Below are 16378 nucleotides of genomic sequence, written 5' to 3'. Positions count from 1 at the left end.
TAACTTAAATCAGTAATCATTCTCGACCCACTTTTTTAAAAGCCCTTTTAGTGTACGATTTCAAAAAGCCCTTGGTGCGCGTTGCGGTCCTAGCTCTCAAAAAATCACTGACTCGTTCCTAATATGTAAGACCCGAGAAAAAGAATCATATAAATGCGTGCTGCTTTTGTTTTCACTTATGATTCTTCCCATTAAGCAATTTGTGTGTCGTTTGCATAAATCTATTTAAACTCTTTAGCAGTCAAAAAGTGGTTCTTAAGCCATAGTACAGAGTACCCTTCCTGAAACGAAAACTACTAGTTTATCGCTATCTCTGAACATAGTGCTCACTCATTGCCTTAAAAGGGAACGATAAAAATTTGCACAGGCAATTAAAGATTTGTTGTTAAAGTTATTATGTTTTATCCGTTGCTGTGGGGATGGTTATAAAGTTTACTTCGTTACGCAGGATCGTACTCAAAGACCCGTGAAATGACGTCACAACACTAGCCCTCGCGATAGTAAGTCATATTTCTTGGTGAAATATTCTACCGACTTTATGTCGGGTTGTCCTTGATGACCTTTTAATTCGACTAGAACGATCTACTCTGCGATTCTCACCCTCCAACTGTTTTTAATGGCCGCGTGGAACTGATTTAGATTTCTCTTGCTTTTGGAAATTTTTTAAATTTCCGTGTGTTAGTAGGAGTGCGACTCGTGAAGTTTGTCGTTTGATCGAAGCAAGCTGTTTTTAAGTTTGGGTTTGAGGTTAGTGACTTTCAGTCAGAATGAGTGACAAAGTAGCTTCTGAAAAGCTTGGGGCCGATGAACAAAACCCAGTCGATAACGTTACAGGGGAAGAGTCCGCTATTCGCCCAGCAAAGAAAGCAAAGAAGAAAGGTAAAGGAAAGAAACGTAGAGAATCAGTCGAGTCCAGAGGCGAAGACGACGAAGGAGAAATTTCACTTACAAGGAAAGGAAGGAAAAAAGTACTTTCTAAAGAGAATGTATCGTCTGATGTGCAACAAAAAGTCGAAGCTGAAGGCGACGATAAAAAGTTGGAAGCTTCGGTCACCGTAGATGAAGGACTGAAGGAAACAGTGATCGAGATACAAGCAGGCGAGAATCAGCCGGATGAACTTGAAGAAGTCGTAGTCAAGAAGGAATCGGCTTTTATCGAAGGAGACAACAAAGCTCAAGAAGCTGGGGATTCAGCTGAGGCCAGCGGGAAAGAAAAGAAACATGAAAAGAAAGACAGCGAAGAAGAGTCGAAAGATGTCGAGAGCCCGACTGTACGTAGGAGAGCGACGTTGTCTGATTTACGAAGTGAAAGCATTGACAAACAGGACGGAGAGAAAGCTGGAACTACAGAGGCGGCTTCTGAGGTACGATTTTACTTCCAGCAACTGTATTTTGAAGAATCATAGGTTGATGAATGTAACTTAAAAATTTAATTCAAGTCTGACTGAGACTGGTCTGTCAAACTGTTAGTCCAGGAATTCTTGATTTCACTTTCGTGAAGTCCATTCCGGATTGGAAGGAGCAACTGCAGAATACCCTGCCACCTCGGTCTAACTCATGTAAATGTGTCGAGCGGCTTTGAAGATCGCGGCATGACACAATAAACGTTATTCTTATTCAATGACATGTAAATGAGTGCCAGGGTATTCTGCAGCTTAGCTCTCACTTTCATTTCCAGGTTACATGTAGTACCTTGAGGACATTTCTTGAATGTATTTCTTTTAAGTGATATTTCACTCTTGTCATTTATTAATGTAAGCTGATTGGTTCACTTTGTTGGTATTTGTGTTCACTAAGTTATAAATTTATGGTATTGAGTACCCTTTAAGGCAAATGCAGAAGAATTTATTGCGGTGATACACAAGATATCCATAGTTTTTTTTTTTTTAACTATATAAGTATGTTGGTCGCGTGAGTTTTAGCCTAGGCCAGTTTTCCTGGTATGTTTTGACAATAAGAAAAATTTCAACTAAACTTAAGATTTCCAGAGTCAGGTCACAGTTTTCATTTACTCGATGAAGCTGTGACACCTTTATGACTTAATGATTTGAACTCTAAGATGGAATTTACATATGAGCCTGGAAATGAAAACTGCACACCCTTTTAATGTAAGAATGTGTTACCAGGAAGGTCAATACAAGTACATGCATGGGAACATATTGTAAAGCTAAATTGAAACTGGCCTGCAGCTGTGTCAAAACTCACCTCAACTCCTTAGCCATAAACTTCCACCTATGGTTTGCTTCTGATGATGCCAGCTGTAAAGTGTTGGGGGCAAGGATAGGAGGTGTTCTGTAACAAGTCACTGTACACTTCTGCATTATCTTCCAGGATCTCAAACCTGTCAAAGAAGAGGAGAGCATAGAAGTGAAGATAGAAGTGGAACCTGATGACAAGCAGAACAATGAAGATGAAAAAGGAAAAGAAACAGAGGAAGATCCAAATACAGTGAAAAAATTGGAGGAAAAACCAGTAGAGGCTGCTGCAGAGACAGCTGATAGTGTAGAGCATGTTGCTGTGCCTATTGAGGGAAATACTGAGGAAGAAAAGAAGGAGGTAAAATTTGAGAATGTAGAGGGTGGGGATGGTGAGGTCAGAACAGACCATGCTAAGGAAGAGGAAGCAGAACCAAGACAAGAACAGACTATGCCGCTGATCAGTGAGACTGTGGTCACCAATGAAACAGAGACAAGTGAAGATTACTCAAAGTATCAGCTTGACGATGAGTTGCCTTGGGCCATTTATCGTTCAATGGATACTCCTCTGCAGAAAAATCCCATAGAGGAAGATGATGATTGGCCAGCGTCTGAGGATGATGAAGATTATGGTAATATGTTGTTTCACTTAAGTGTGGTCAGCAAGCTAATGGAAAAATTTGCATCATAAACAATATTATCATATCATTTTTAGGGCTTCCTCTATTCCAAGAAATTAATGATTTGACCTTACAAGCTTCTTTCTCCAGATTCTTTTATTTTAATGAAAATGTTCTATCTTAAGTGGTAATAGCTGTTTCACATGCGAAACCCTTTTCTCCAAGGACTCGAGTCTTTTATCATACTCTGTATTGTGCCAAAATGGTTCTTTTTCTGAGTTGCTGATTTCACACTGAGACAAAAGTGATTGTGATCACAATTAATGAAAAACAATTGAATTTTAAACTAGGTTGAATTATTTCTTTGCTGGTGTAGTTGTTGTTTAGGAATGTGGCATCAGAATATCAGTCTTGAAATCAGCAATTTTCAGTTTAGTGTAGAAATATTTTAATTATTTTTTTATTGCATAATTTTTCATGATCCAAATCTGTTCCATTATAGCACCACCCAAGAATGAGGATCTCCCTGACCTAGACATGTTGATGGGAACATTAGATGGAGGAGAATCTGAACTGGAGACAACCGCATCACCCCCACCACTCATACTTCCTGAGGAGAAGCATGCCAAGCAGCGACGCATCGATGAGCTCAAGCAAGGGCTTGCTAATGAGCCAATTGAACTTTATGATGAAGAGTTTGAGAAGAGAATGGAAGATGAAGTACTAATGATTGGAAACATTTCACTAGAGATGGTTCAGGTATAACATAAAAAGGTTAAATTTTTATTGTAAAAATTTTCTACTAGTTCAATTCTTACATTTGCTTTGTTTCATGATAATGATCAAATGATAAGGAATAGCATGCAAATCACAATTGCTTACAGTATACCAGTAGCTTCCCAATTTATACAGTGAGTGTTTTGAGCTTTTTGTGTTACCTTATACAATTATATTGCATGGCAATACTTCCTCCTTCCTTCCTTAGTGGAGGCACTGTGACCTCATGCTTAGTGTGCTTGACTCCAGATTGAGTGGTCCCAGTTCGAGCCCTGGCCAGGGTGTACAAATGGGTACAATCAAATATGCTGGGAGTAACCCTGCGATGGACTAGCATCCCATCCAGGGGGGAGTAGCAATACTCCTAGCTGCTTCATGTTAAGGAAACCGGAGTTAAGCGCTGGCCCCATGGGCTACTTGGGCCTGTATAAAGGCTTTACTTCTTATACAAGTATATTACACACGGCAATACTTCCTCAAGAAAAAAAAATTTTTTCAAATTACTTTAAAATTTTTTTATAACATCTGCAATCAAGCTAGGAGACCAGTTGGGAAATGTGCACATTTACAAAGAAGCTTTTTATTTACTTGTAGGAAGAGGAGCGTCGACTTAGAGATGAGCACATTGCTTATCAACAACAGCAAGCCAAGACACAGCGTGAGAGACAGGAGGATATTCTGGAAAGAGAAGCTAAAGCCAGGAAGGAAGTCATGAGGGTTGTTAGAGAGAAACGCAAGCGGCTGCAACAGAGAGAGGTACAAATAGACAAATAGTTCACTGTGTGACTGTGAGATACTTGTAACAGATCAAGAAAGAGGGTAAATATGGAGTTTGGTTGTCTAGTAAAGAAAGATATCTAATAATTCTCATAAGCAAAGGACTAAGAGCAAATCTGAACCTCAGGGAGATCTTTCTATTTGAGAACGAAGAGGCTCTGTGAGCTGAGCTATAGAGATAATATGGTTTGGGGTGTGAGTAATGTACATGGTTCATATGTGACAAGCACTCTGATTATACACTGGTGATAAGTCTTTTACAGTCTGTTTCTCCTCATTCTTCTTCTTCTCTATATAATAATCATTAAGATTATAACCAGTGTGTCTGTCACTGCCATCATCATCCATATATTATTACATTCTGTTTGATACCATCTAGCAACCAAAAGGGTTTCCTTAGATGGCTTAGGATTTGTCACAATATTTAATTAGAACTAGACAGCCAGATCCCATTAAACAGTATTGCTATTAGACTGAATTAGCAAATTTACACTTTGGCACATAAGGCTACCTTTTAAAACTTCCTAATTCAAAGCTACAATTTGTTCCTGGTAATTTTTCAGGATCTTTTGATGCAGCAAGATCGACTGATACAGAACAGGATACACAGGGCATTCCGCCGAGCTGAGGAACAATTACTTAAGGCCCTGACAGCAAGGAAAGGAGAAGTCAAGGTGAGCTTGCTCTGTTGATTTGATTATGAGCAAGAGGCAAAGAGAATTTGTAAAGGATGGCTTAGGATAGAGAAGATCAACATGTATGGCAATGAATCCTCAAGAGGTACATAATATGCTGTAGCTTCTTTTTGTGATAATTATAATGACATTTTACAAATGGATACTCACTCTTCCCTTACTGTGTTTGATTTGCATCAATTTTCCTATTCCAGGCCATGTATGGAGATTTGATGTTAGCTGATGGCCAGTATGGAGGCAGCAAAGGCAGGCGCTGGAAAGTTGATTGGAACAGAACCCCACAGCCAATACAGATTAAACTGAAGTGTCTACGAGGAGTCAAAGACAAGTTACCAGGTAAAACCACAAAAAGAGCTATGAATAAGAACTTGCAGAGTAAATTTTGATGTACTCATAATCAGTTAACTAATTTTAGAAAAGCAGTTAATTTTGTGAGGATTTCTGTGTGTGTAATGGACAGATTATCTCAACTTGATCTCAGCACAAGGAATTTGTTAAAGGATGTTCTGATTTTTATGATGTAGGTGGTAGTTTGCTTTGAAGTTTTATGTTGCCCATGTCTCATGAGTCTCTAATCCTTCACAGCCCAAAACACTCTATTTTCAAGTTATAAACAAACATGGCACATTATATGGTTTTCATTTCTTCCTTCCTTTAGCTGGTCGCTATGTCCTCATGGTGTCTTTGTATGATCGCCTGGGGGGCCATGTACTTAAGTGGTCAAATCTGAAAGGTCAGCAGTGGGGAGGGGCAACATTACCTCTGCAGCATGATGGAGAATTCTTTAACATTGAAATTAAGGTTGGTTTGACAAAACATACAGTGTACATCTCTTGATGAACACATGAATAACTCTTTAAGTAATGGTCCGCACAAGAAGTAGGCATAAAATAATAAGTGAAATCCAAAAACAGCCATTAAACATCCTTTTATCAAATCAAAATCCACATTGGCTGTTTACAGCTTAAGCATGAAATTTGAATTTCATGTATGTGAAAAATTGTGGGAAATGCATTTTTGATGGTCTTGATGATATCTATATGTTAACAATATTAGAAACTACCTGACAGTGAAAGGGGAGAATCTTACAAAATGGGAAAGACTCTTTTTTTAACAATGATGTTATTAATTATTGAAGTACACCTTGCAGTGAGTCGCTCTCATTATTTTTTGGCACGCATCTATTGATATTGGCAAAATCCAACAGGAACCATCTCCAAAGCCAAAAAAAGATTTATCCACCTAGTCCTAGTGAAAACTCAGAGCAAACAGAACCTTGATATCGCACTTTTGTGAACAAGATGAAAACTGCAGAGAAAGAGTTACAGTCTAATATGGTAGCAGAAGGGTGAGATATCATTCCCACAATTAGAGCCAATTCCCCATATTCCATGGTTACAACGCTCAGCATCTACAATGTTGATGACACTAATACCAAAATTTGCACAAAAAATAATAAAAATAAATCAATTTATCCAATATTTTTTGGGTGCAGGTATCTTAAGCTAGTATGCCTTTAAAAGCTTAACAAAGAGAAGTGTAATTTTTTTAATTCAGATTTATATTGATGTTCTGTTAAGATCAGGGAAATATAAATGAAGGAGATCTTTGAAGTTGTAATACTAACATTTAAGAAGTAGACAAATGGTTGAAATTTTGTCATACTGTCTCATAAAATGGGCCTTAACTGCTTAACAGATTGTCTACCACTGAACATATCAAGAGTTACTGACTGCATGAGTGAAAATGTTGTAATCAAATTTGGTTGATATTGTGTGATGTTATATATTGTAATAATACGTGTATTAATTCATTATATGAGGAACACTTTTACATATGAAGTCACTTCTTTATTATGTTGAAAGTTAAAGTTTCAGATGTGATAACAATATTGTATGGAAGTTGAAATGCAGTAGCTTAATTAGTATAGGTAACACCATGATTTCAGGTGCAATTTGGTGTTAATAAGCACAGGTGAATTTTTCAAAGACAACAAAATTGCACAAGCTTGTAGGGTGAGTGCATTAAATCTTGAAGTTACATGTCAATGATTTACATGAAAAACTCATCACAGAAAGTCAACATTTTAGCATTGTGTGCTATTTGTAATTTGCACTGGTATTGCAACTTTGTACTCATATTACAACTTTGCATTTGTGTTACATGAAAGATGCACTTGTTTCAGCCAATCAGATGCACATAATTTTTTCATGTATATTATACACACTGATACTTTGCTCCCTTATGTACTCCTTTGTAGATGAAAGCATCACTCATATTATTACATCATACTCCTTTTGTAGATTGATCAGAGTGTGTTCACTGTGTGTCCCTCCAGACCTGATGTGCGTCCAGGCATGATTCTGGTGTTTGAGCTTTTTATTCTTAGGGGAAGTGTCACAGCCACAGATAGGGTGGTAGGATGGGGATGTTTCCCCATTTCTGATGGAGAGTTTAACATCATTGATGGAAAGTAAGTTCAAAGTTAATTCCAGTTGATAAGTCTGTGCTGCACTTTCAAATCACTCAGCCAGCTGGCAGTTGTGTAATGCAGCACTCAAATTTCAAGCAGTGCAGTGGATCAATTTTGGCAAGGCAAGCTTCAACGTTCCATACAAAAGTGTATACAAAAACATAAGAAACAACAGGCATTATGCAAATTTTTAGAGAAAAATTGAGAATTAAGTGGAAATCTGTGAAAGGACGTCGCAAAGTTTATTTACCCATTACTATGGATATCTTGTTGATCTACCATTTTATTTTTAGCTGTAGTAGAAAAGTTAAATACATCTTTTAACACAGTTTTAAGTTGAAAGTTGCCAATGTAGTTCAGTGTTAAAGCAAAGTGAAATGCTGGACAGAATTTATTCAGACTGAAAACTTTCTACAGCAACTCATCAAAAGGATGAACCTGCACATAGTAGTTTCCTCCTTATTTTCTAAGAAGCTAATAGGGTCAAATTTAAATCCATCCATTTCATTTCACACACTTTTAGGTACAAGGCTCCATTTCTTCGTGGTGACATGGATCCCACAATTGATAAACATGAGACGATTGAAGAGTTGATGGCTGATGATCTTGAAAACTGGCTGTGTAACCTGTATTTTGAAATTGTCAAGCTACCTCGGTAAGACACATAGTTCGTTTGCCATCCATTTGGTTTATTACTTCTGAGCTTGATTTGATTTTCATGGCATCGAGAGAGGAGGAGTATTGTTACTCTTTCTGGGGACAGGATTGTAGTCCATCAAAGGAAACCTCTAAGCAGCCTGCAAGGGGCTTTTGCAGGTGATGTGGCAGTGCCTGGGAGAGCATGCTGACAGACCATTTCCACACCCCCCCCCCCCCCCCCCGTCAATAGCAATTCATCAAATTTCCCTAAAAATTTTCTCACATCATTAATTTTATTAGGTATAGAGAGGGCTTCCTTAAGGATGATAAATCTAAAGTTGAGATTAACGCTGGTGTGACGTTTGACCATATTTACAGACTTACTCTAAAAGTTGGATATGTAATTAAATAGTGATTTAATAATATGCATCTTGTTATTATTAGATATATGGCTGGACAGAAGGAATATGAAGTTGAACTACAATTTACATCAGGAATTCTAAGCTATCCATCTCGCACGAATATTGATGAAGAGAACATTGATGGAGAAGAGCCCATTTACGGTTCTCGAATGGATCTCAAGTCATCGCCATCCAGCACTCGACGTGGCAGCAGAATCAGCATGATGGGGTAATTATTCAATCCCCTCACCTTAAAAGGGGCTCTGTTGAACCAAAACCATGTCCAAGGGAAAGATTTGCCTTTAATTATTGCAAAAGAGCTGGAAAGAGTATAGTAATTACAAAATACTTGTATCTCTTTAAACTTGTGAAGTGTTTTGTTTTGATAACACAAATGCAACATGTGCTTGTATGTGGTTTTCTGTTGACATCTGTTTTCATTGGGCATGGAGTTTAAGCCTGTCCTTCAGTTGCTCTTGAAAATTTGCCCTTTAGTGCTACTTTTTGTAATACTTAAGCTATTACCCTCTAGATGATAGAGCCCTTCATCTTACAACTTGTTTATACAGCACTTTACAATGTTTATGACAAACTGCCTGTATTATTTCTAGGTCAAGTTTTTTTGGGAGCACTGTAGCTATTGATGCAGCTGTGGAGGAAAAAGAAGGCATGGGTTCTACCCAGAAATTGCAGGTGGAAGTCCCGGATGTTAGAAGAACTGTGAGTGCTTGAACTATGTTCCTTATCCTGCACACAACTGTGTCAAAAATATGCAGTATTGCCTTAAAGAAATTGTGGAATTCAATATCTCGATCACTCCTTTGTTTTTATTTTCACGATTGTTAAGTGATATTAGACAATTATCAGCTTTATTCATCCTTTTTCGACCATTGTTTTCATGTTCTTGGAGTAATGTTTTACTGTAAAATCAAATCATGTTTCATGAGTGTCGTACGAGCTATTAATAGTTGAAACATGTCGAGTCTCCTACAGTACATGTTTTTGTTATGAACTGTTGTCTGAAGAACATTTTAGCCATATGGTGATCCTGTTTAAAATTACTGGTGGAGTGACACACTAAAATGGGTTGAAATAGGAAAAACGTGAATAACATAGTTTTTTTTACTCGATAGCACAATGGCAAGCTTAATAAGATTTTTTATTGACTTGTCAAACAGTTGGCGACAAAACTGTATTTCTTCAAGTTGTTTTGAAATAGAGCTTTCAAACAAGAGCACCATCGTCCTTTCGACCAAACGAACTTGTCAAATTGTAAGTGAGGGAACCGTCGGCAAGCAGATTTAAAAAACGCCTAAGAAGTCGTAGTCAAATTTTCAGATACCCTTTAAGGAGAAGTGAAAGTCTGATCAGTGGTGTGTTTTTTGTTATCAGTCTCTCGCAGTGCCCGAACCGATATTACGTCAGCGCCGTAGTTCAGCCGTGTCACAGAGACGGACGTCTCGTCCCGTAACCATGCATATGTCCCGCAAAGCGGTGGAGATCGACGCCTCAAGCGACGGCAGTGGGACGGACTATTCTGATGATGAAGTTCTTATGCTGAAAAAAGATGATGGATTTAGACCGGTGAAGGGCCAACCAGGCATGTATTACAAGGTACGGTAAGAGTAGTATCTAGAGAGTTTATTAATTTTCGTATTCATAGAATTATTTAGTAATAATAATAATAATAATAATCATAATAATAATCATAATCATAATAATGATAGTAATGATAATAATAATGACAATAATGATAATAGCAATAATAACGTTAAAAAAATGCCACTAAGGAGGCTTTTCAGAGCCAATGCAAAGAAATTTTAATTAAACATAGAGTTTAAAAATCCCATATACAAAGTGCAGTCAACGAGTTGAACTTGAGGCAACCGATGTATGATGTTATGGAGTCTAGTGCTGGACTGCAGGAAGCTAATACAATGCTGAGAAATAACCAAACATCACAAAGTTGTCCGAATGTCATTACCGAGTGCAAATTAGTACTAGAAAAGTTATTTTGGAATTAGCGTATTCTTGTGGAATGTAGCCATGATGACAAAAATAACGATGCGACCGGGAAACGTAAAGTTTGCTCGCGATATCTTACTTTATTTTATCATGTAATAGCTCGTCTTTTCAGCTCTGAAAATAGTCGTGCTAAAGTAAATCTAAATGTCCGGCGATAGAAAATGGAGAAAACCTTTCTAAGTCGCAAATGTGTATATTCCAGAAACATTTGAACAATCCAGTCGACGTCCACGCCAAAAAGATGTTTACTATGCTTCCAAAGACGCCTCTGATGACACGAAAGAAAAAGAAGAAAAAGCTGACTCATTTAGAAGAACTCGAAGAACACACATTCACTGTACAGTGAGTATAACGTTATTCTGTTTAGCTGCCTTCATCTACACAGTCTTGCATACCTTTAGCTGTCACCGCTGGGAAAAACCAGAAGTTGAATGTGTTTACTTAAAGTGCTGTTTGCTTTTTGTTTAATTTTCCAATTGTCCTTCTCACCCAAGGCCACCTTGGTCCAATAAAGGGCGCATTCCCCACTACGGTCGAGAAAAGATGCAATATGTGGGCCGTCAATTGATGGCTGAGCTGGGCCTCTCTCAGTGGCGTTCCCGTGAGTTTTGGGCCATGTTACTCCTCATTGCCTTCACCTGGTGGGTTCGTTTGTACGCTCATTATGGCGCCCAGTGGGTTTTCCTTCAAGCGTTATTTATTCCAGTTAACAAGTAAGTAAAAGCGGTCGTTGTCAATGATATAACAAGGAGGTAACGGTAATGATAGTTAGAAAGCAAACTGTTTATATCCTCTGGTTGGAAAGTCATCAAAGTTTTGGTGTGCTATTTTGACTCTTGAGCGCTTTCTTAGATAGAATCTCTTATGCTTTCTTTGACTCTCATGTGCTCGATTTGATTCGTGCGCTTTCGCCGTCTGATATTTTATTTCGGCGAATCTCGTTTGCGCTTGTTAATTTGATTGTTTTCGCTCACTCGGTGACTTAAGTATTCCTTTGTCTACTTGTTACTTGAAGAATCGCCGAGACTTTTAGATTTTGCGGAATTTATACGAGGAACCATAATTCTTGTTTAAGATTCGGGTAAAAATGGCAACTGTGCCGACAAATTTGATATGTGTGGGAGCTTACTAGACATGTACGAATAAAGCAGTTTGTTAAGCCGCCTTCCATTTTAGCCAGTTTTTGCATACTTTTAGAATATTCAAATGATTTATGAGAAGAAATAAATCAGTTATTTCACAGTAATAACTGTTGGGGCCCTTTACCTCCTCTTTGCCTTCAGTTGTTGTGTTCAGGATATTCTGGATATTCTACACATGACGTAAAGATTGTTGACATCATGATGTCGAGGGGCCTCTTATCGTGTTAGTTAGTTGAGTATTGTTTGCGTTTGTGCCAGTTTATGATACAATTTTTTTTAATTATGACGGTTTTATTCCCTTTTCACTTATTTGTGAACTCCAGGTACGAATTTCTCGCCTACACAGTGAACCTGAACTATCAAAACACACTGCTGAACACAGTGGAAGAGATCAGTATAGTGGTGATTGGACCGTTCTTCAACATTATATTGTTCTGTTTATTAATCCTCTTCTGCTGGGGAATGCAGAGACTGTTTGGAACTTTTCCTAACATCTTCTCACGGTTTATCATGGCATTTGGAATTAATGCACTGCTTGATCCCATCTGGATTCTGATCGTGGATTCTGCACTCATGAGGTATAAACTAATAGTTGTTACTATTTTTTAGAACCCTTTGATACAACGGTTTATTACTATTGAAAGAAAAAGAGGACTGGATAACTTCTATAAATGACCAACCTGACGACAGTATATAACTCGGTGAACTAACAAAAGGTTACTAGGGAAACCTTGGAGCACTTCGAGAAGAAGAAGGATATCGGCTATGAGCTAATTACAGACGCACTCTCTTCACTGGGGTTGTTAAGAAGTTGTTTTTAGGATTGTAAAGGGATACTTTTCGGGTAACATGACAAGACTGCTGTAGAGGAGGAAGAGTGAGAAGTGTTAGACTAACATACCTTTGTTAAATATTTCTAACCCATTCTTATTTCGAATTTCACTTTATTTAGATTTTTAAACGTGGGAGGTGATGTTCCAATAGGAGACGCGTTCAAACTCTACTGGCATTTCTTCCGCTTTGACGGCAATGGCACCGTAGGTATCGTTCTGACAATATTCCTGTACGTTGTTACGCTATTCACTGCTTCTTGTGTAGTGTATATGTACTTCTTGAGGCTTCACAACAATGGCCGCCTCATGGATGTCTATCACCGTCTTCACGCGCGTGAAGACGAGTTCTTTATTCCTTACGACCTGGAAATCTCTAATGTGGAGTTGAACTATGTCTGCAAGAAGTCAGAACAATGGCGAGGAGAAGAAGGAGAAAGGAGAAAAACCGCTGTTTATGATTATATCTGGGAAGAAGAGAAGGTATGCGTTTGCACTCTCAACGAAGTTCCTTTGAAAAGAGCGCTGAAGAAACACGCAAGTTGTCTCGCTCGTGTTAGGAAGGCATTACTGCTTTGTCTTACTTGTGAAAGAGACCCAAAGCCCGCTTGTTTCTTTTTCCTTTACCTTTCAGAAATCGTTGTTTTCGCCAGTTTGATCGCTTGAATATAAGACACGGGAGCTTCGTCACCTAACCAAACACTTTAACCGGAACTTAAGAGCTTTAACTGGTCTATGTGTTAAAAGTTTGACAGAGGTTAAATTATACTAAATTGAGTGTGATTGTTTTGAGGTTTGTTTCTAGGAATTTTAAGAATGATTGCATGCATCAGAAAATTTTGCTGAATTTGTAATCATCTAGTCTGAGTGACTTTCTTTATATTTAGATTGATGAGTCGGATATGGGGGCCTCGGACAAAAAAAAGACTGGGCACCGTGAAATCACATCTCACGTGTCTATCCACACCATACACTTGGATGGGTTACGAGAGTTATACAGACACTTCCTAAGGCTGCCTGATGGAGCTATTGTAGAGGTATGTTCATTTCTACACATATTTCTTATTTCTTTTTAAAATATCATGGTAAAATATCATGGATTGACAGTTATTCTAAGTTAACTTTTGAGCGAAGTCCTCGCTAGAACCTAGTAACTAACTGACTGACCGACTAACTGTCAGACCTACGGCTGACTGGCTGGCTTGCTGACTGTCAAATTTCCAGTTGACCCACTCATTGGGTGGCTGGCTTGCTGACTAACTGTTTCACTGACTGACTGACTGACTGACTGACCGCATGCTTGTCAGACCTACGGCAGACCGACTCATTGTCTGGCTGGCTGACTGACTGCCTGTCAGACCTATACTAACTGTCTCACTGGTGGCTGACTGACTGTCAGACCCACGGCTGACTTACTGACTGACTGGCTGGCTGGCTGACTTACTGTTTCACTGACTGACTGACTGCCTGTCAGACCTACGGCTGACCGACTGGCTGACTGACTAACTGTCTCACTGACTGACTGACTGCCTGTCAGACCTACGGCTGACTGACTGACTGGCTAGCTGATTGGCGTTTTGTACGACTGACTGACTGACTGTATGAATGAGTGACTATCTGTCTGAATTACTAATTGAATGAATGATCGACTGCTTGTGTAACAGGAATGCTTTCGGGCATTCAATCAGAAAAAACCTGAAAGTAAACAATTGTTGACATCTTCGAGCTCAAGAAAACGCGAATGATCAAATCTTGATTGGTTTTAGTTTTGCGTTTGATTGGTTGATGGGGTTGTGCGAGATTTTAAGACAAATATCAGAGTTCAGTGAAACACGTCGTTGCAATCCCAAATAGCCTTTGCTTCTCAAAACTGCGCTACTTGTTTCATCGTCCTCTTCCTTCCTCTTTCAGGTGTTTGGCGAAATGGGCGTGGTCGGTATGGACGAGAGCATAAAACAGGCACTTATTAAAGGCACTACTTACCAGTCCATGGACAATGCAAGAGCATCACGGGCCAGTTTAAGAGCGAGGTCCCGGGCCGGCTCGGTAATTAGTGAGTCATCTTTTCGGAGACCTTCGGTGATGTTAGAAGTTCCTAAAACTGCACGTTCTCCGTCTCCTGTGTAGACCTGGAGGAGAAAGGAATGCGTTGTATTATACTTTCACTTCGGGCAATTAATGAGTGGACTAAGACTTAGTAATGTACACTGAAATATCACGAATCACTTTGCTGTGAATATAAACAGTGTATTAGCATGCCCTTATCACACAAGTGCACAAGGCAACATGTCATAGAAAAAGCAAAACACAGAACCCCTCGGATACCATCTAATTTGTAATTTCTTTTGCTGATTTATAATTATTTACGTATGTAAAAGGTGAGATGTCATAGTTTCATAGAGGGGACTCGGCGGGTAGTTCACTTTTTCACTTTTTTTAAGCAGGAGTTAAATAGTCATGTAGATAGTAACAAACATTTAAGTACCGTGTTTATGTCTGAGTAATTATCTCATCTCTCGTCTCCTTTTTATGCATTTTAAAGTGTCACAGTCGGAAGGAAAGACGTATATCAGACACTCAACTTTGCGTGAACTGTCTGTGCGCTTGTTGACTCAGATTTTGCCGTTAGGTTGAGGTATTAAGAGGTCTCAGGTTAATTTATCCATTGATATCAGCACATAATTAGGTTTGCATCTGAATGAAAGCTGGAATTTTGACCTCTGGAATTCCGGCCTCTGAACCACTTTCGGTTAATGACCATGAAAGTTGCTATCTCAAGTTGCGACTGTGTGCTTGACAGTTTCAAGAATACTCGGCCGCTTGAAATAACATTACTTCCCATGTTTTTTGCCAACGAACCAACGAAACGCTGTATAAACCAAATTCGCCTGCCAAAAACCATAATTTCCATTTTGTTAGCTTTGCCGGCAGATGATTTCCCTGCTTCGAAATACGACTACTGCTACTGTGATTCGTTTCTAAAAGATGAAAGTGCGGTTTTAATCGATTTTATTTCATGTTTAGTGCGTCAACAACTTTTATTCTTAGTCACTTCGGGCCAGGATTTTAGCTGTGGCCATGTCAGAAAAAAAAGCTGTGGCTATTTCCTAACCTTGCTGGTCAAGTCTCCGTTGTAAATAATTTTTCCCTGCTATTTAACTTTATCTACTGTTGCTTGGTCTATTTATTTTAAAATGTCTGGGTTTTTAGGTTACTTGTTGAAATTTACCACGAGTTTAGGTAAAGTTAAAAAACCGCAAAATAGGAAAGTGGAAATCCATATTAGCAAAAAATATGTTTAATATATTTTTATTTGATCAGTTTCATTGTAGATTTGTAATAAATATTGAAAACAAACTTTGTGGTTTTAATTATTAATTTGGTGGAATTTGGGCTTTCAAAGACCTCAGCCGTTCAGAGGTATTAAAACGCTATTGCATTTTTGCCGTCAATTACGAATGATAATAATTCTAAAAAAATTTTCGGTTATCGGCGGATCGATTTGTACTTTTTGATCCTCCAACTCTACTTATAGGTGGATAATGTTCAAATCTTGTTTGAGTATTTGGACGTCGTTCTTCTACCTCGAAACTAATGTTAATTTTTTGTCAGTACATAAGCTGTGGCTGTAGCTCTGTCAGTTGTCTCAGACTACTCAGATGAGTTTGTGGAAAGGGATGCCACGAGGAACGAAATCCCACAAACACTGATCGTAGTAGGTCAATAGCAGAAGCGTCTTTGACAAGAAATTTATACAGCAATCGATTTTCGAATTCCATGATTCAAAATCATGAATAAGAAATA

The 16378-nt window shown here is 38.5% G+C and overlaps 1 protein-coding gene across 1 annotated transcript; it reads left to right on the top strand.

The window, feature by feature from the left end:
- The first annotated feature begins 466 nt into the window (after positions 1-466).
- Positions 467-15931, top strand: LOC113678672 (uncharacterized). Its single transcript, XM_027195569.2, has 18 exons — positions 467-1364; positions 2332-2827; positions 3318-3574; positions 4187-4348; positions 4933-5043; positions 5259-5400; positions 5723-5865; positions 7368-7537; positions 8061-8192; positions 8621-8806; positions 9189-9297; positions 9970-10191; positions 10805-10944; positions 11097-11315; positions 12068-12322; positions 12697-13057; positions 13462-13611; positions 14486-15931. The coding sequence occupies exons 1-18, from the start codon at positions 768-770 to the stop codon at positions 14699-14701; spliced, it is 4068 nt and encodes a 1355-aa protein (XP_027051370.2). The 5' UTR covers positions 467-767; the 3' UTR covers positions 14702-15931.
- The last annotated feature ends 447 nt before the right edge of the window (positions 15932-16378 follow it).

Source organism: Pocillopora damicornis, chromosome 1 (genome assembly GCF_964200805.1).
Source record: "Pocillopora damicornis chromosome 1, jaPocDami1.2, whole genome shotgun sequence".
NCBI classification, from domain to species: Eukaryota; Metazoa; Cnidaria; class Anthozoa; order Scleractinia; family Pocilloporidae; genus Pocillopora; species Pocillopora damicornis.
The sequence above is the reverse complement of the archived record's forward strand: the minus strand, read 5'-3'. Positions and strand labels throughout refer to the sequence as shown.